The following is a 19,981-nucleotide window of genomic DNA, read 5'->3' as shown; positions in this document are numbered from 1 at the left end:
AAATTTAGTACCATAACCGGCTGCTGTTGCTTGTTGTGGCGGTCCTGAGATACAAAGTTGAGTCTGGATATCTTGCTAAACCTTAAGATGGTGCTGCTGTAAGTGAAAAGTAAATCCAAAAGGTGGCTGGGACCTCTAACTTTCCCCCGAATATCATTTCCGAATCAAAAAGGCCTTCAAATTTCGTCCGAACTGAACAGTCGAATGCATTTATTGTCCAAAAACGAACACGGAAACAATCGCAACTAAAATTTTGCTATGCACAAGTCAAATTAACTCTTTGAGTGGTAAAGTCCTTGAAATCCATTGCTTCTCTTTTCTGATTCTTTAAGTGTTAATTAAAGCAATACAGTTGCATGCTTTATGGGATGAAGGAAAGACAATTTTGTGAGGATTTTGCAGATACATGCCACAAGCTATCTTGAGGGGCATTTCTCTCATCTTGTATCCTATTGTGGATCTGAATGCCTATATTTCAGAATACGTCATTTCACACATGCAAACTCAAAACTCAATTATGTGTATATATTCTAATATGCATATATATATATATATATATATCTATATATACACACACACATATAAAATAAACCCTAGGTGTAAGATTAGCATATAAAACAGTGGTATGGTAACAAATACTGTGCACATCCCTATTAATAAATCTTAACATTATTAGCAGCAGATGTCATTAGTAGTAGCATCGAAATTTCTACATGTGCATCAAGAAACCTTTAGAAGCCCCTAGGACCTGGGTGCCTCCATGTACCGTATGGCCTGCAGGGGCCTATATAACACCCCAATTTTACATTGCCCCCTAAGAATATGAGGAATTTTAGCACCACAAACTATTTTGCAGATGTAATTTATCATTAAATCACTAAATGAGAGGTACATTGATCATAAAGCGTAAGACTTTAAAATATGATTCTATACATTCATTTCCTAGAACCCAATAAAATTGCAATGGATTGTTTGTCCACCTGGAACACAAATGGTTAATTTTGCTAATATCTACATATACTTGCAGCTTAACCGTTTGCGTCCCTTGTGGATCTGTGCTAAGCAATTAATTGCCTACCTAATCTGCATTTACTGCAAGGACATTAATATTTATTGTACTATAAGCATAATTAACATACTTATATATATATATAGTCTTGTATATAAGAAATTGCTAGTACGTGTTTAGTAAATTACAATAAAATATGATTGTGCCACTTGCTTAAAAAATAAATGTATGCTTTACAAAAGTACAGAATTGATGGCTGAACAAGAGAATATGCCTAAAGGGTTAACTTCTGTATGTGTTATAGGGGTGAACAGAGCACTGCTCCCTACTTTGGCCGTGTTACTGTGTACAGCGCAGTGCTATGGTCTCAGATCACCAACATGGAAATGACTCCCTCTTAGGACTGAATAGGCTTTCCTTGCCCCATATCTTCCGCGATGCCCTGCCTCCATCCCTCAGTGTCGAGAAGAAAAGGTCCCCAGCATGAGATGCTCCACTTAAGCACTTTTCCCCTGGCCAGGCGTTCTTTGTGGCATCACCATGGCTGTTTTCAGCAGTGAAGGAGTTAGCCGCGGGTCCACGTGAGGCTGCTCTGCTTCTATTGATTGCATCTTCGAGTAGACAAATGCAGCGCTTGTGCTTTGCAGTCTTCTCGGGGCTGCGGTGAAGCTGAGCTGAAGGATGCTGCTTTAACTCAACGTCAGATCAACTTTGATCAATAACCCCCCTACTGGTCCCTTTGCAGGAGCCTTTATTCATCTGATCCCTTTTGGTTTTCTGCCTCCCTTTTTTTCTCACCACCATCTTTGGGAGAGGAGGAAAAAGTCCCCCTTGCTCTCTCCTATACTGAGAAGGGGGCTGAATTGCTCTGGTCTGCAGTCAATGGAACTGTCCGAGGTGCTGTAAAGAAGACACAAAGCGGAGTGAACGTTTCACTCCAAGCCCTGGCTGTCTCAGTTTCGTTTTAGAAATTGAATTTTTTTTTTTAAAAGGCTGTGAAAAAATGGGGCAAAATCACATCCAGACTGTCTTCCTTCTGCTGGTGAGCCTTGGAGGGGAAAGCTTTGCAGGATTCCCTAACACTATCAATATAGGTAAGTGATTGATCTTGCAGAATGCAGACTTAAACCTACACACCATGCTGATTGCGCATAGCAGTGACTGGTCCCTTTATGTTATAGACATATGCTGGGGCATTTTACACTGAACTTACCCTGCATTATGGGGTGGGCTGGTTGTGTGGAGGCATGAAGAGTAAGCATTGCCCAACTTGTATGCCTTTTATTGGAAGACTGTAATCTGCAATCTTTAAATGCCCCCTTTATTTAGTGATCAGAACTCCCAACACTGCTTCCTACATCCTAATGTTTGATTGTTCACTTGTGTGTTAGAATTACTGCAAGTAAATAAAGAGGCAGAAATGGGGTTTGAAGGTATTAAATTAAACAGGATCTCCTGGACATGGGTATGCTACAGAATTGAGCATTCCAAATAGAAACATCGATAAGAACCATTAAGCCCATCTAGTCTGTCCCATTTTCCTAATGTAAAGACTCAGACCTTAATTTGGTTTTATCTTAGATGTAGGATACCCTTATGCCTGCCCCATGACTGTTTACATTCCCTTACAGTATAAACCTGTACCACCTCTGCTGGGAGGCTATTCCACTTATCTACCACCCACCCAGTAAACATAAAATAGCAGTATATTTATTCTGATGCAGCACACTGCAGAAAAGTTACTAGACTTGTAATGGAGCAAAAGGTTTCCTAATGCATCCATCAATGCTTTTCTGCATTAAGTCCCAGGAACACCGCAAGTTCTGTGTGCTCTTCATTTGAGGACAGAGCGCAGTATGCAGAGGAACACACAACATCCCATTCAGTTAGATCTTCTACATTGCTGAATAGCTGTTGTTCTTGATGGAGGCTTATAGAAAAAACAGAGTCAGCAAATTGTGTTAAAAGAAAGAAAACAATCCATATAAGAACTGGGGACGGTCACGGTTCTGTCTATGAGTAACCCTTTATATGCCATTTCACTGCATTTTGCATATATATATAGAGAGAGAGCAGGAATACATGCAGATCTAGGGTTACCTTAACTACCATCGTTCCCTAGTGTTTGTATTTATATGCACACCCATGTTTGTATACAATATAACTGCATTTGATACATTCATATGTGTCTTATCTGTAAATTGTGTTTGTTTGTTTAATACTTATTGTGTTTTGGCTATTCATGCACCAAATGGGTGTTCAGCAAATTCTTTAGTAAAACGGTGAACTTTCTACTGAAAAAAATTATAATTCAAAGGGTTAAGGATGACTGGCGCATTTAACGATCATGAAACAAATGTGTATGTTTTCTAACCATATATATAAATCTATACTTTTGTTTTTATGTGTGTTATAGGTGGACTATTCATGAGAAATACAATTCAGGAACACAGTGCATTTTTATTTGCAGTGCAGCTGCACAACACAAACCAAAATAACACAGAAAGGCCCTTCCAGCTGTTCCATCATGTAGACCACTTAGATTCATCCAACAGTTTCTCCGTGACAAATGCATGTGAGTACCTTTAAGCATGTTGTATTTATGTGGCAGATGTCCCGACGTGTTCCATGTATAATGAAACTAAAAAACAGCATCAAATGAGTTTCTTTTTTTTAAACTTTACTTAAACATTTGAGAGGTATAGTGTAGGCAAAAAAAAAAATCTGTGCAAATGATGTTCTAGGGTTAAAATATCTTAACTGGTAAAACTGTATCAACATTTTCCATTTTTTCATTAGGTAATGGGTATTCGATTATCAGGGAAACTTAGCATTCATTAAGTATATATATATATATATATATATATATATACATATATATATATATATATCACAATCACACATATGTATTCTGTACTAAAATCGTGCTTTATATTAGTTACATATATATATATATATATATAATTAAAGAATCCACATAGCAGCTGATAAGAAATTGTATCTGAGCAGAATAAATGAAGCAATTCATCTGTAAAATAAGAATTTAGCTGTACTGCAGAAAAAAAAATGGCACATTTAATGCAGTGTTCAGAATGTATGGATTTTATGTATGAAAATAATGTGAATATGCATGATCTTTCATGGCAGTGCGATGTACCACTGAATTTGCTAAATACTTTGCAATGGAATGTGTTGATGAATGTACTAAATCTTAGCAGTACTAAGACATCATAGTTTTATGGCATGGTATTTAATGAGCTCTTCTCTGCAGTGCTCGATTCGCTTCTGTGGGCCATATGAAATAATAAGTATGCTAGGGAAATAGATGTGTGAAGTGTTGCTGAACGCAAATCCCCCAGGAGCAAATTTATAGAAGGCTTTATATAATGTAACCCGTTTGGAATCTCTGTACTTTTATAGATGGAATTTAACCCCTTCTCACTCATACCACCAATCACTGCACTACAACGTTCATCTGGGTGCTACCAGCCAGCTGCTTTAAACCTTGCAATACCCTTTGATGATCAGAACACAACAGCCTTGAATAGAAGAATTACTTAAATTTTGGATGCTTTTTGTGTTCCTTTGAGAAACAGAGCAGAACTGGTAATATCGATGAAGGAAAGTCAACATTTTTTTTTTTTAGTCCGTTTTCTTATGATCATTATAAACAAACAGATCACCATTTAAGAATGAAATCAAAAGATTGAATATATATATATATCATCTGATACCCAAGGAAAGCACTGACCACAAGGAGCATTTGATTTTGATATTTTTTATTCGTAATTGAGGTTGGCAATTTAGATTTAATTAGGACTGTCCACTTCACAGGGAACAGTTACTTGAAGCATCTGAAGTTCTTTTAAAGTTCACAAAGATATGCTACACCTACGCACTTAATATTAGCGCGTTACTCTATTTCTTGAATGGATGTCATTTAAAGCAAACACTTTACTGCTAATCCTTAATCAAAGTAATCCTTTCAAGAGGCTGCCTTTCCAACACTATTTCACCACTATCAATGAATGGATTAAATTCAAATGCACAAAGCACTTACACTTAGAAGTCAGTAATTGATTTCAATCAGCAATATTCCTTTGTAAATATGTAGAAAATAATACAATCTTCTTGAACAGTTTCTAGCGGTAGCAATAGATTGGGAAATAAATATTGGTTTTGCTCAAGAAAAAGCAGAACATTTTGAATCTTAAAAACATGGAATATCATAGTTTAATTCATAGAAAAATTTTGCTCCTGCTGACTCATGTAGAGTTTTAATGCAGTTAATAATGCATGGATTATAGAGGGCAGTAGTGGTCTGAAAAGAGAGGACCACGGCTCTGCCTTATGACCGAATAAAATGTAAAATATGAACGGGAGCAAGTGGAAATCAGCCACTCCATTGTAACTCATTCAAGAAACATTAAATACACGTGGTTTTAAAAATACTAGAAGTAACGAAAAGCAATAATTTTGAAATGTCAGAATCCTTTTACCCAATAATTCAAACACACGGAAAGAAACTTTAGAGTGCTGCATTACTGAACCTGCAATGGAACACAGTGTGAATGCAGTAATGTTAATTATATTTTGTAAGAATACTTTAGCAAAGAAAATAACCTTTTGATGTTATAAAAAGGGATTCTAGTGCAAAGTCTAAAAAGTGAATCCCCCCATAGCAGCCAATAGAATGTGCCTGCAAATTGAACCATTTCAAAGGTTGATATGCTATAAAGACATCATTTTGAAAACCAATATGTGGCATATAGGTAGAAAACATATTTTGCTGAAAAACAGATTTAGTAAATGCCATCGTAACAAAGTTCCTTCTAACTGTAACCATTAGCTTGGTTTAATATGCAGAAGGCAGAAATTGAAGCCAGCAATCCAGAAAGAAGATGCCATTGGGCCATAAAATAACCTCCAAAGAAATGTATTCAACCATCATTACACAATACAGCCTGATTGGGTCTTCTTTTAGCACTGGATGGTATGTGGGGACATTGTCTCCTTACCTTTGCATTAGAATTATTCAGTTCCTCCCATATTTGATCACAATTTTGAGTTAATTACAGAATGGAAAAGCTTCTGTTACAAGCTGCGGACGTTTGGTGTCATGAGAGGGAGACCGGGATGCAGAGGGGGTACAGAATAGTAGAAGGTATCGAGTACAGAGGCAATGCTAACTGTAAGCCATACCTGTAGGATCCATGTTGAGGCCTGGTCTGATGGCACAGGTGTACAGGTGGAACCAGGTGACAAGCAAGCATTGTAAAAAGAAAGTACAGGGATACAGGCAAGCACAAAACAAAAGAAGAATACAAACAAAGCATACAGACTAGATCTATAACCTGACACTAATGCAAATATGTGAAGGTTTGGTTGTTGGCAATAAGACGTAGACTTGCCACCGCTCTACAGTACTTAACATCAGACAAGTCTTAACACTAACCCTAAACTAAAACACAGAACACATATGCTAAATAGAACCAAGATGTTTAACTGTAGAAGATAGGAGACAGAGGAACAAAGGGGGACAGGTTAAATACGAAGAAGAGAAAACACAAAAAGGCACAAACACACAGGCAACTGGTAGCACAGCGCTGCAACAGTATGCAAGACACAGAGTCTGACAGTTTCTGTCATCTACAAGCAAGTCCTAGATGAAAACGGTTGAGAGGGCATTGAAGATAGAGAACAAACGTGACATTAGAAGAAACCCTATGGTTTAGTTTAAAAAAAAGGATAAGTTAGTAGAACAAACTATACTATGATCTGCTCAGATCATTTGAAAATCTTCAGATCTTTAAAACATATGTTTAATATAGGTAGACGTTAACATCAGGTATAGGATATGCCTAACACAGAATAGAGAGTGTTCTCTCCTCTGCTCTAATGCGTGTCTACGCTACAAAAACTGATTTTACCATCATAAGTACTATTGCTGTTTTTTATTTAGTGCATCTGTTGTAATGCATTTTCGTTAAAATTCCATGGTTATTTAAGCAGTTACCAACAATACATTTGTAAATTAACAGCCCCTTTTCTGCAAGAGCCTATAGCTGGTCATGTTGCACCAACCCTAATGCCATTACTAAGACTGAAATAGTATATGTTAGGGGCAGGGCTACGCCAAGGCAGGTGCACAGCATCTAAGGTGCCCAGCGGGTCACGCAACGCTCAAAAGGGATCTTCCTCATCTTAAACCTACCACCTAAACATTTTTGTGCCACTAATGTGGTTGTAGTCTAATATTCATAATGTATTATTATTGACTGCAACCCTGGTAAACATACTTTGCAGCTATTTATATATAGAGACCAATATATGGGAGAACACTTGCAATGGTTAAACTGTGTTTTATAAAAGATTTCAGGAACTCGTTACCATTAAAGACATTATGACAATTGAATTTTGTAGTTTACTATAGATATGTATGTCTGCTTGTATATCTATATATATATATATATATATATATATATATATATATATATATATATAGATATACAGTATACATCAGCACATGCTGTTCACTGCAGTTTCCCATTGCAGTGTATTCAGGAAAGCATTGGACGCAGTTATGAACTACTGACTTTCCTAAGTGTATAATAGGAATGTGATGATGATGATAGTTGGGTTACGTTCTTTAGATCAAATTGTATTGAATGACTTTCCCTTTTTTGCTGTGCTGCTGTAGTGCATTCCACTACATCTCCTCTGCAGTGTCAGCTCATTAGCACACAGATCTCATATCCTCTCTCTGCGCTGTCATTGCAAAAATTGCTGTTGTACACCTTTACAATCAGCTATGCTCTTGAATAACGCTCTTGTGTTCCAGACATCTAAACAAAATGCTACAGAAAACCAATGCAACCTTAGGGGTTATTTGATGTGGAATATTGCAAACAAACAATCGCTGAAAATCCTATTTTGTTCATTAACGTTGTGAAGATAGGCAGATTAGCAAGCGGATAAGAAGTGGCTGTACAAGAATGGATTCTTTCATCCCCACAGACTTGGCAAGTTGTCTCAAGACTGCAGGGCAGGTTTAGATGATGCTGTCTGAGCTATCTTTTATTTTCACTGGGGATCTGTCTCTTCATTAATGGATCTTTAGAAAAAAAAACAAACAAGGCACCCTTTCCTGGCTCTTCCTATTACATTAACCTGTATTGCGTTATTCCCAGGGTATTTTTTTTTCTTTATGCTATTCTTTTACAACACTCAAATGAATAGTGGTTCCACAGGATTAATCAATGCAGGGTTTTCACTGCCTATTTATGTTGTGGTCTTTTGTTGCATAGTTGGAAACTCTTCATGTCTCATTTGGAATCTTGCATGGGGAATACCAGTGGTTATTTTTCACTAGGTCACAAACACTGGCAACCTGGTTCATTGTAGAGAAGGGCTGGAGTTGAAGAACATCTGTGTTTTTCCCTGTAAGTAAGCCGGTGAAACATGTGCCAACATACACAAGGCGTTAGTATGCATGGGGCATCAGAGAACAAGGAAAGAACCAAGGGATGCATGTCGCAGACTGACAGCCTAAATTAGATGACCTCATACATTTTATTTTATAAGAACAGCACAACATGGACCACATGGCCGGATTGTCATAGACAGATTAATCATAGTCATCAACTATAGGCATTCAAAGGTGCTGTTTCACTTAAGCAATACATTAATTACACAAGTATAATAAGCAAATTTACCTTAGAATGTGTGATTTAATTATTTCCTCTAAAGTTTAGGGGTTTTTTTGCGATATCATGACAACTGTCCGGCAGAAATTTACTTGGTCAAACAGTTATATCATGGTACAGCCTGAAACATTACTAGGAATGGTGTCTCTAATGTTGCATTTAGTTATAGAAGTATAAAATTCTGTTGAACACCTGTAAATTTGTTGAAAATTCAAATTAAAAGATAAAATGGATAGATCGCTAGAGTATTTTTCTGGACATGACAAGGTCATCGTTATGTTTGATTTCAGTTTTCAGTAGTTTACATAAAATTATAAAGTTTCTTATACAACACATGGTAGTGTTGTCTCTCTAGCCACATGTAATGGTTAATTATTAATTGTATTAAAAAAAAACAATAAACAAAGCTTTTAAGTACTTAAGCTCCACTTCCGATAGTTGCATCAGGACCCATAGTTTTAGCCTCTAAACTCCCAATTTTGCTTCTGAAATTTAAGCCTCTCTGGTAGTAGGATCATTTATTACAGAAGAAAATGTTAAAAGTATATATTTAATAAAAATAAGATTTATATGATTACCACAATTAAATTGTATTTTAATAGGCAGGTAAATGTTCTTTTTTCAGTGAAAATGTATTTATTTTTGTTACCAATCATAGGGATATATCTATTTCTGTCAGTCCTCACGGTGTTTACCTGACCCTTGGTGTTAGTATTGTTTAGCTGTTCTGAGTCACCTATTCCTAGAACAAATAGTTGACAAACAGTTTTCATGAAATAACTGAAATTACATCCAAAGGTCTTAAAAGGTTTATTCTATTTCTAGACTTGTCCAAAAAACTTTCAACAGCCATTTTGTTGTATTGATTGCTAAGTAAACATTGCTAACAACATTGATTGTACTTTGATGGAAACATTGGGCAAATATCCCTAATTGAATCTAGTTACACGTGCATTTTTTTCATAAAAAGGAATATATGGTTTATTTATTTATTTTCCATGAGATGGAATAATTTAGTATTATATGCTCCCAAAACACATTTTTTAAAATTTAAGAAGCAATGGACTTTTTGTAGAGCCTTGTTGGCTGCAAATTTCTTATAAAAAAGTTAATGTGTATTATTATATAAATGTAGGGATTGAGTGATATATCCTCACTTTCGTTGATATCACAGTTTTGATGAGTTCAGTTCACAGTCATTTCATCCCAGACACAAGTAAATGTTGTGTTGGAGAAAACAGGTCATTCTGATCGCAGAAAAGTAGCAATCAGTCAGACAGTTCAACATAATATCAGAGTTTCTAGCAGCGCGTTCCAGCCTGTCTACATTTAATTTGTGCCTCAACCCCAATATACAGCCAACGGCATTGTGTCTGATGCAGTAAAAAAGAAAACTGCGGTTAACAACAAATCAAATTCCTTTTGTAGGAGATGCGTGTACTTGATTTAAATATATCTATTGTGAAATAACATGAAGGGTGTAGGTAGTTTATAGAGTGTGTAATCCTTAATACATAAGTAAAAATGTTGTGTGTCTTTAATCGTGTCCTAAGATGAACTTTTAGGCATGTGTTCTTTAGAAAGACATTCCCTTGCAGTAGAGATGAGACAGCCACATAGCCTCTCCAATTGATAAAGCTGTTTCGTGTAGACATCAAGAAAAAAGCTTTAAAACAGCAGGGACATAGACTTTAAAAGTACACTTAGGGATTTATTGCTTACTGAGGATACTGGAAATGGGTCTACCTAAACCTCATTTATTTCGCATTTTCTCTAAAATAAATCTTCAATTTTTTTTGAATATGGTTTTAGGAACGGTCTTACTCAAATTTTTAGATTGCATCTTTAGAATTACCTAAAGAAGTATTTCTAACTATATCTCAATACTTCCAACATCATTTAAAAAGTTAAAATAATAAAGTAGGCACTGGCCTCAAACATGTTTTAATTATTATTATTTTAAGCATGTGATTAAAAGGATTCCATTCCAATCCTTACCTCACCAATAAAATGATACATTTAGTGCAATTTACAAGTATGTAGATTAGTGCTACCCAGAAAGTCATATACTAATTTCCGGTGATCATTCTTTTAATTTTTTTGTTATAAGAATACACTTTACCATGTTTTCCAAGATTTAAATCTTGTTTGAGCAGGGTCCTCCTCACCTTATGTTTCTCTAAATCCAGATTGTTAGGTAATGAACCACTTGTTACCTCCTGTTTACTGAGCTGTGTAATAGGATTGTACTAAATAATCAATAATAATAATAATAATAATAATAATAATAATACACAATCTTACTAAATAATTTTATTAGATGATGTTTCAAAATGCGCTGGTGTGCTAAAGGTTGGATCCTCAACATGTCCATTCATGTTATTCTTTACAGTCATCTACACCTTCGCATGCTGAAATCATCTTGGTATTTAAAGTTAAAATAAATCTTTATTTTTACTTCAGGTTCCAATTGACCCTATGGGGTTAATGGGTTTCTCTAAATGCCTGCTGATCACACAGGAACACTAGCCTACTTGACTAAAGTCAAGGCTCATAAATTAATTTATTCACACTGATGGACTTTTATGCCTTTTATCAGAAATATATATTCTTTCTTGAAAAATAACATGTACTTGCTAGTTGACATCGGAAAAACTGGGTTTTGAATACAGTCATCAGTGGAAAATATGCTATAGGCTTTTTATCTAGGAGTAACCTATGGGAGAACTTGGTATTGAAGCCCAGGATGACTATTTGACATGTGATAGAATGAAGCCTTTATGTGATGTCTGCAATAACATTCTGATCTACCATCATTCCTTCAAAATATATACTATACCATATAGAGCCATAAAACATGTTTTCTTTACAAGCAAATAACTTTTTGTTTACCTTATTGCCATGGCCTGAGCACTCCAATATGATTTCACGCAGAACATCGAAAGTGTATTTCATCCCTGGTCTAATGAGTTTAAAGAGGCATTTAACTTTCAATTTAATTATAATATTAAACCTCAAAACTACAAAGTATACCAACATTTGCTGCTCAATTATTTAACTTTTTATTCTGTGTTTTAATTGGAAATACAAATTTAAACCATCTGCTATTAGATCTTGGGTATATTGCATTGATGTGTATTTAATGGAAATTAGGCTGTGAATTCACTGGACTCCAGAGCTATTTATCTTCTCTTTGTAAAGGAATGATATTTACACATCAACCAGTGAGCCATTAAACATAACCATTAGACCATTATGCTGTACATGAGTGATTCCAATAACCCCACATCTGTACCCAATACATGAATTATTTACTTGCTCAGAAAAATCCATAACATAAAAAAAAAAATGATTCCTAATACTGCACATATGACTTTCCTGAAGGAATATATCCAATTTCAGCTTCAATTTCATTACTAAATTTGCAGTACCAAGTAAGAACCCCCTCCAGAGGCATAGACCATAGACTGATCATTCTTTAGGTGAGAAGATATTTTTCATTAAGCCAATTTTCATCCAACTTCTTCACCGTGTTGGCATTATGTCCTCCAGGTACATTGTTTGAGATTTGCATGAACACATTTTTTCCGCTTCTGGGGCCGCTAACACAAACTCGTGTTCCTTTAATAAAGAAGTACCCGTTTATACAGTTTCATAGATACTTTTTTACTTTTTTCCGTTTTATGACCGCAATCCCATTTCATCAAGAGGGGGAATATACCCCAGCAAATATGTTTTTCTTCTATTGTTCTTTCTTCTGTTCTGATATATTCAGTTGCATTTTTATAGTTTAAAAAAAAAAACGTAGCAGCATTGCAGGTGCTTTATCCCTTTGCAAGCCTGAAACTGAAGGTTTGCAGGCAATTTGTAGCCCCTAGATTTAAGTGTTAACTATGTAACTATGTGTGATGCATGACAAAGCCCTGCTAGGCAACAAGGAGGAGAGTCTGACGCAAAGCTAAGCTATAACAGGAATTGGAGTTCACTTAAACGCTCCCTCCCTGCCCAGTCGTTGGTCTTATGCAGGCCCAGACTGGCCATCTGCTAGCCAACAATGCCACACTGCACTGTGCGGCCACCTGCGGGAAATGTCTGGACGCAAGTTACCTGAACATAAAAATGTAACGTTCAGCCTGTGATAACCAGCGGTCGGTCGCACTTACATCATCGCAGTGTCCTACACATGAAAATGGTTCATGTGCATTCAACAATATTTTTTCTATATGAAAATATTCAAAACTGTACCCTGTCACCATGACATTACGATTTTCCATCCCTTCTCTTAGTGGGCTGAGTTTATATATTGTATTACCTGTATTGCTGCAATTATTTGAGGTAGAAACTTTTAATATAAGCAAGGGTTTTCACCTTGTATGCTATCCGGTCCAAGAGAAAATGGAGATACCTTTTATTGGGCCGACATAGTTCTCCTCTCCAGCTGAAGAAGAAACCTCAGAGGTCTCAAGAGCCCAATAAAAAGAATTGCCATCAACTACTGACTCCCGTTTGGCTTATGGCAAGAAGCATACACAAAAACACAATTACACAAACAAAGATATTATAAGAGAAGGCTTGGGACATTTACAGGGTAGTTACCTGGCATGTCTATAGACTATAGGCCAGTCTTTGAGTATCTAAAACTGCATTAACTATGTGAATTCGACATACAGCACAATTGTCTCACGAACTAGAAGCGAGCTGCATTTAGAATTCATGGGTGACTAGTGGCATCTTTATGGCAGGGTAAAAGGCGTAGTGGGTCATCTGCATGATATGCTTGTTTGTTCTTTATAATTACTCAATTATTGATCTAAGATGGACAGAGTAGATGAGAAGGCATTTTTAGAGAAAGGAAAAGGGGACTAGAACGGAGGAAAACGAAGAAAGATGTTAAGATGGATGCACCTGTTAGGGTTAGGGATGCCATATTGGGCATTTTTTCTCGGCACATCAAATATTTCCATGCTGCTGACTGCCACCTATAGTGCTACCCTGCAGTATGTGTAGTGTATTAACTGACAGAAGGGAATCAATTAGTTAATCAAGTTTATACCTCCATCATAATGAACAGAATCACTTAAAAAATAAGTGGTGGTCAGCCGCATGTAGAAATGAGATGTTTTAAGGAACATGGTAGTTGGAACAGGTTAGTAGATGATTGAACAGTGCAACCTTAACAATGAAGTACCTGCTGTCAACTAAAGTCACAAGTGTGTATCAGAAGTCGGTTGCACTTTGACACTATACCATATACTGTGTGTATGTATGTATAGATATATATATATATATATATATATTTTCAATTTAATTTTTCGTTAATAGAGAAAACAGCAATGATATGATATTTGTTATGCTGTTTCATATGTAAGTGCCTACATTGTCAAATAATGTAATTTAATATAATACTTTTGTACTGTTAAATATTTTTGTATGTGTATATTCTTTGACACTGCTTATTTCAACCTATCATCAGAACATTTTCATTTTTCTCTTGCTGTTCTATTAAGATTATTTTTTTTTTTTACAATTACACACAATCTGTTGCACATAACAACATTACCTTCCAAATTGCCATTCATTTCAGCGACATGCCTCTTCAACATAATGCGTAAAAACCACAGACAATTCACAATTATAATGGCTATTGCTTTTTAAAATACTAATTTTGACCACAGATAAAATTCATAGAAAAAGTGTAAATATTGTAAAAGGTTCTCAAGAATATTTTATTTGCTAGTATGAATGAAAAAGCAGCAACAGTATCATTTTGTGTACAATTCTACAGATTTTCTTCCAGATAGGGGATTAATTGGCTTGTGCAGAGAATAGGGACAAATAAACTGGAATTCAAGCATAAAAGAAATCTTATTTTCTTGTTGAACAGTCCTGCGGCCTTGATACTATCAAACCATTTACTGCATCCACCATTTTACTGCATTGCCACAAAAAACAAAACAAAATGGTGCAAGAGAAAAATACAGCCGCAGCCGGCAGTGAGGATCCTTTCTGAAATCTCACATATTGATTTTCACTAAAACAATGTGCTAGCTGTCTTAGATTGGTAAATAAAATCAAATGCTTTCTTCTAGAACCATTGTTTCCTTCGGAAATCGGAAGTCAATCTTGTTTCTGATGGCCAGATGTTCCCTCAAGCCAATGAAGCTTTTCAAAAGTCTTGGCAGGGAGTACTTTCTGCAGCCATGCACTACACCTTTTATGAGTCTCTTATATCTATGAATTGCACAATGAAGGCTCTTATAACTTATCCTCTCAGTTTATTTTTGTATTTTATATGTAAACACAAAGTTTTTAGCTCATATCCAGTAAAACTGGAAAAATGAGTATAAAGAAAAGCATGCCTTAGAGGTTAACCGTTTCAGGATTGATCAATGTATTTCGAATGCACTTCATGTTTTCCTTTAAGATTTTTGATAAAAAGACTCGTTTAATCTCATGTTTTAAAGGCGCAAACATAATTGAATTGAGCATTAAAATAAAATGAGTTTCCATTGAACACAAATAGAAAGTTATTGAGTTACTATGACTTTTTTGTTAATCTTGACTATCCCTGTATAGTGCAGGTTAGCGTATCCTGGGGTTTATTTTGTAAACTATGTTTCACCGTAAGAGCTTTTAACAAAACGATGTTAATTTATTGAAAAGCTCAGTATTTTGTAATTGTTTTGAAGGTATTAAGTCAGCTCATAAAAACTGAGAACTAACAGTATTTAACCAATTCCCGGTCCATAAGTTCTCTCTCATCTCTTCACCAAAGCCCTTGCAAAGGCTCTCTGAACCAACAACAATCAGCAAATTAAGAACAGAGGAGAGAAGCGTGATGGAGAGCAATAATCGTACAGATCCAAAGAACAGGAGGTTACGATGGCTGCTTCCATGCTATACACAAAATAATTTCTAATACATTGATATTGGTTATTGTTAACACAATTACAAAGGTTTATTTAGTGGAAAAGTTATAAATCTGCTTTAAGGACTTTATTTAAATAGTACCCTGTGGGGTGCATCTTTAATAAACATGTCTGATTATGGAAAGGGCCAGAGTTGTTCACAGTTGTTCCATCGGACATTCAAGATTCTAAGTGAGGCATTCCCATCTCCAACGAGCGTTCCTAGCACTGCTGAGTTTGAGGGTATCAGCGGCTCATCCACTAATACATCAATGGTACAATACAATGATATTTTTGAGGGACCGAGATTCCCCTGTAGTGAACTTTGCTGTTTATGGGTCTTGCCATCTTTTGAATACTTTGTCTGTGAATTGCTGGTTGGAGGTGTTTTGCATTTGAATGGGTTAATTTCGGTTCATTGCTGGTTTTGCTGATGTGGCAGACATTATTGATCTGCAGATAAGCAAGATGTATAACGCAAGCTAAACACTAGTTCAATAAACCTACCAAATTCCAAATTTAACCTAGGATTATTCTGCTGCTGGCAGAATATTTTTCATCATAAAGCTGTGCATGAAGATATACATTTAGTGGACAGCTCTTGTATTACAGTTGCTTTTTTTTCTAATTATAAATGCCACCTCACTTTAAGCCTAGGGATCTTCTACTGCGATATTAATCATACAGTAGATTACATTCAACACATCCTATTTGACAGATGTGGATTTAAAAATTCACTTCAACAAGGACCTATGACCAAATTACTTTTAGATGACGCTCGGTGTTACAGTCCGCTCTTGTCACAAGATACATGTCTAGTCCACTATTTAATATCTGCACTGGATGCTTTTTCATTTAGGAATCTGATTAAAAACTTGCCTTTGGTCACACATGTTTGTGTTCTAAAGCTAGGCTCTTAAAATGCTTCTCTTGTTGTCTGAAATAACACTAGTGGCTGAATCATTAATCCACGATTAAATGATGTTAAAATGGTGTGGCATGCGCGACTGTCATTAGTCATCATGCACACAGAGGGATTCTGAAGCAGTTGCGTACAAAGTTTGTATGCAGGTGGATGCACCACACGTGCACTTTTGTAAAAGATGCCATGTTTCGATCTGGCTCTATCTGACAGGAGGTATGCAGACATGTTCACTGTTTAGATGTTCTGTGCCCTGCAGGGGTGTCCCAGTGCTTCATAGTCTCCTGAGTCTTTGGCCCATCTGACCACAATTTGGATCTCCTCTTGATCTGCCTGATTGAGCCTTAGAGTGAAAGTTATATGAGATCATCCAAGACCAAAAGCACGCTGACCATGATCCACTCCTAGAACAAAATGTTGGGGTGTCACTGTGCCCAAGCATATAGAATTTGTCTACAATCATCTCTTTGAGGGTATTAGGTAAACATTTTTCTATAGGGGTCTATTAATTAAATACTGATCTCCTTTTCTTTTTACACAAGTAGTGCTGGAATGGTCCTTTATTAAATTATATTATTATGTATGTCTTAGCATATAGCAAAATGGTCCAGTGGCATACATATTTAATGTAACTAATATGTAAAAAAAATAGCTCACTAGTTTTTATCGCAAAGTTGCAAAAATATTTAATGCGAAATGCATTTAGTAACCTTTTTGCCAAATTCAATTTTGTCTGCGTTTCTGCATTATTATTATTGAAAATAGGAGGCCAACATTACATAAAAAACGTTTAATCATCTGATTAAAACTAAGTTCTCTCATTCAGTTCCAATAAATGTCCTATGATGTGAAAAATGTGCCCAGTTCTAAAAGGCTACAGATAATGGATTTTATTTTTTTTATAACAAATGCATGAATGATACTTTCTTTGGAGCATATCCAGTATATCTAAAAAAAAACCTTCAATAAAGACAAAACAAGATAAATAAATAATAATAGGGTACCTAGTGTTTCTGCGTGTAGCTAGCTAGTGTTAGGAGAACCAAAGTCTTGGAAAACATACCTAAGTTCCTCTGGGGTCCTTGCGTTTTGATTCTCTCTCTCTCTCTCTCTCTCTCTCTCAATTTGTGTTGCCTTTTCGTCACTATACACCTTCCATATGGATCATCTGACATGGTCTCCAGCCTCTGTACTTACGAGATGACTTTGCACGCTACATTTAACAGTTGAGCGCCTTTAGTCTGTGTAGTATTTGTAATAGGTTTGTACCTACTTTACAGTCGAATATATACTTTTCAACCTTCCATTATCTTGTTGGACTGTTTAGATTTTGGGGTCTTTCTATCCAAGATTTTCCAAAAATATAGCACGTATTAGAATTGGCTAAAAGTCTGTAAATATGAGAATAATATAAACTGTACTTCTGGATAACTGGGTGGCATGCATTTGCCGCAGAGGAGGCAAACTCTCACTGAATCCATACCCCAGGTGACCTAGTTCTGTTATGATGATATATTGAAGTATAATTATTAGGATGAAGGGTAAACCTTTTTGACACTTTTATATTTTTATGCTAGAAAACATAAACCAACCAATACCAAAGTTGCAACCAATCAAGTTAGATGCTTTTTGAATTTGTTCAGTTACCAGGTTGGTGATCTCTACGTTCTGCAAGCACCTTTTACAACTTAGCACATCACTATTAGACGTTTCCTTCCAAGTTGGAAGTTCTTAGGTGCTGCCATAGGCCTAAACCAGAGCAGCCCCAACAGCCTCCCACTCCATGCCACTGTCCTTACTGCTGGGAGTAAGGATATGACTAAATATTATGGCACCAGCCTAATAGGAAACTCTGGGGGACATCCCGCCATAGAAGTAATAGGCTGGTAGGAGATATCAGTGTTGTCTTTTTTTTTAATAGGCCCATTGAACAGTGGTGCTGGAGGGGGCTTGATTGTCCTTATGGCAGAGGGGCTGGCACCCTTCTAGACATGATGCCTTAGGCATAGTCAGCCTAAGTGAGAACACACCAATGATGTTTGCTAAACATACCACCCCTAAATTTAAAACCACAATACAAAAACTAACGTTTATTATATGACCTTCTAGATACACATAAACTCAATTTAAATTAGACAATTATATCATACATTGGGTTTTAAACTTTTGGGGTCCTTTTGGACCAAAGTATTATTAAATCCTGTTTGCAACTCAAATAATACATGGGAACTTGTTCTTATTATTGTGACTGATTCTTTTTTTGATCAGTGATATAAATGGTGTAAATTAAACACAATTTATCACTGACCAATGATCAATGTTTTTTGGAAACTTGGAATGAATGCCTCTAAGATTGGTGTTAGACACCCATAATGTAATCAAACAATCTGGAGAAGCGTTGTTGAAGAAAACATTAAGAACTTCTTGGACAATCTAGAATGACATTGGCATATGAAGCCCACGGTTCAGCATTCTATTTCTAAATGCGTTTAAAATTGATTTCTCTGTGCAGAAAACATGGCATTAACACAGGGTGACCAGATGGCTCCAGAGAATAGATTCTTTCTAATAGTGTCATGCAGGGTAGCGAGAATCTTGATGCAGCGCTACGACATACATTTTCCATAGGCTTCCCAAGATAAAAGGGTGAATCTTGTCACTGTATGGTTGAAGGGACAATAACCTATAAAGGGGGATAGTGGGAGGATTAAATGCCTTTTAGGAGTATGTGCATTTTAAGCGAGTATCTTTTATGAATTCATTTGCAAGCCTGTCATAGTAAGCACACAGAGAGCAGCCATATATGTTGTATGATCAATCTCATCAAAGGCAGGGCTTTTAACAACCTGCAAAGGTACGTCTAATATTTTTTAGCTCCTGAATTATACATTTAATAGGCAACAGGAAAATATGTGTTTTATTTCTAACTTCAGAAATGTAACACCTAAGCCACTAATAAGCAAACATGTTAGTAAAATAAAATAGCTGCTAGCGGTGCCTTTGGCTGCTGATTATATTCCTATAAGCATATGAGAAAATTGCAACTATATACTTCAAAAAGGTTTGGTGAAAGGTGTCACCAAATGCGTTATACAATTATGCATAGCTCAGTTGTAGTGTGTAAATTCTCTTTGTGTTAAATCCATAATGCAACACAAGTGTTTGTGATTTTATCATCCCTACTTACTTAATACTTACACTACTTATTGCATTTATTTTATTTTTTTATACTTTAGCACCATCATCATGATCACATCCATCAATTCATCACTTCCAAGAAGTGAAGTATTCCTTTTTACAGTATATACATATATTGGAGAAAAACAAGTAATTAATATTAAAAGTAATATTAATAAATATATCTAATGTATAAGATGTTTGAGGCTGGATTCACCACTACTGGCCACTTAGAATAGAATACAAAATATCATATAGG

At 35.9% G+C, this 19,981-nt stretch overlaps 1 protein-coding gene across 4 annotated transcripts in view; it reads left to right on the top strand.

Annotated features, from left to right (window-relative positions):
• Nucleotides 1-2,000: 2,000 nt before the first annotated feature.
• LOC149298135 (glutamate receptor 3) overlaps nucleotides 2,001-19,981 on the top strand; it is a 131,626-nt gene continuing 113,645 nt past the window's right edge. For 2 of the 4 annotated variants that reach the window (XM_089487732.1, XM_089487731.1), the window contains exons 1-2: nucleotides 2,001-2,103; nucleotides 3,426-3,584. In XM_089487732.1, coding sequence (XP_089343858.1) covers nucleotides 2,013-2,103; nucleotides 3,426-3,584 — 250 coding nt within the window. In that variant the 5' untranslated portion in view covers nucleotides 2,001-2,012. The remainder of the gene's footprint in view (nucleotides 2,104-3,425; nucleotides 3,585-19,981) is intronic. The other 2 variants (XM_089487735.1, XM_089487734.1) reach the window with 1 other exon arrangement.

The sequence above is a fragment of the Sceloporus occidentalis genome, unplaced genomic scaffold (genome assembly GCF_023333645.1).
Source record: "Sceloporus occidentalis isolate IW3139 unplaced genomic scaffold, rSceOcc1.0.p SCAF_34, whole genome shotgun sequence".
NCBI lineage: Eukaryota > Metazoa > Chordata > Lepidosauria > Squamata > Phrynosomatidae > Sceloporus > Sceloporus occidentalis.
This window is presented reverse-complemented; position numbering and strand designations above follow the sequence as displayed.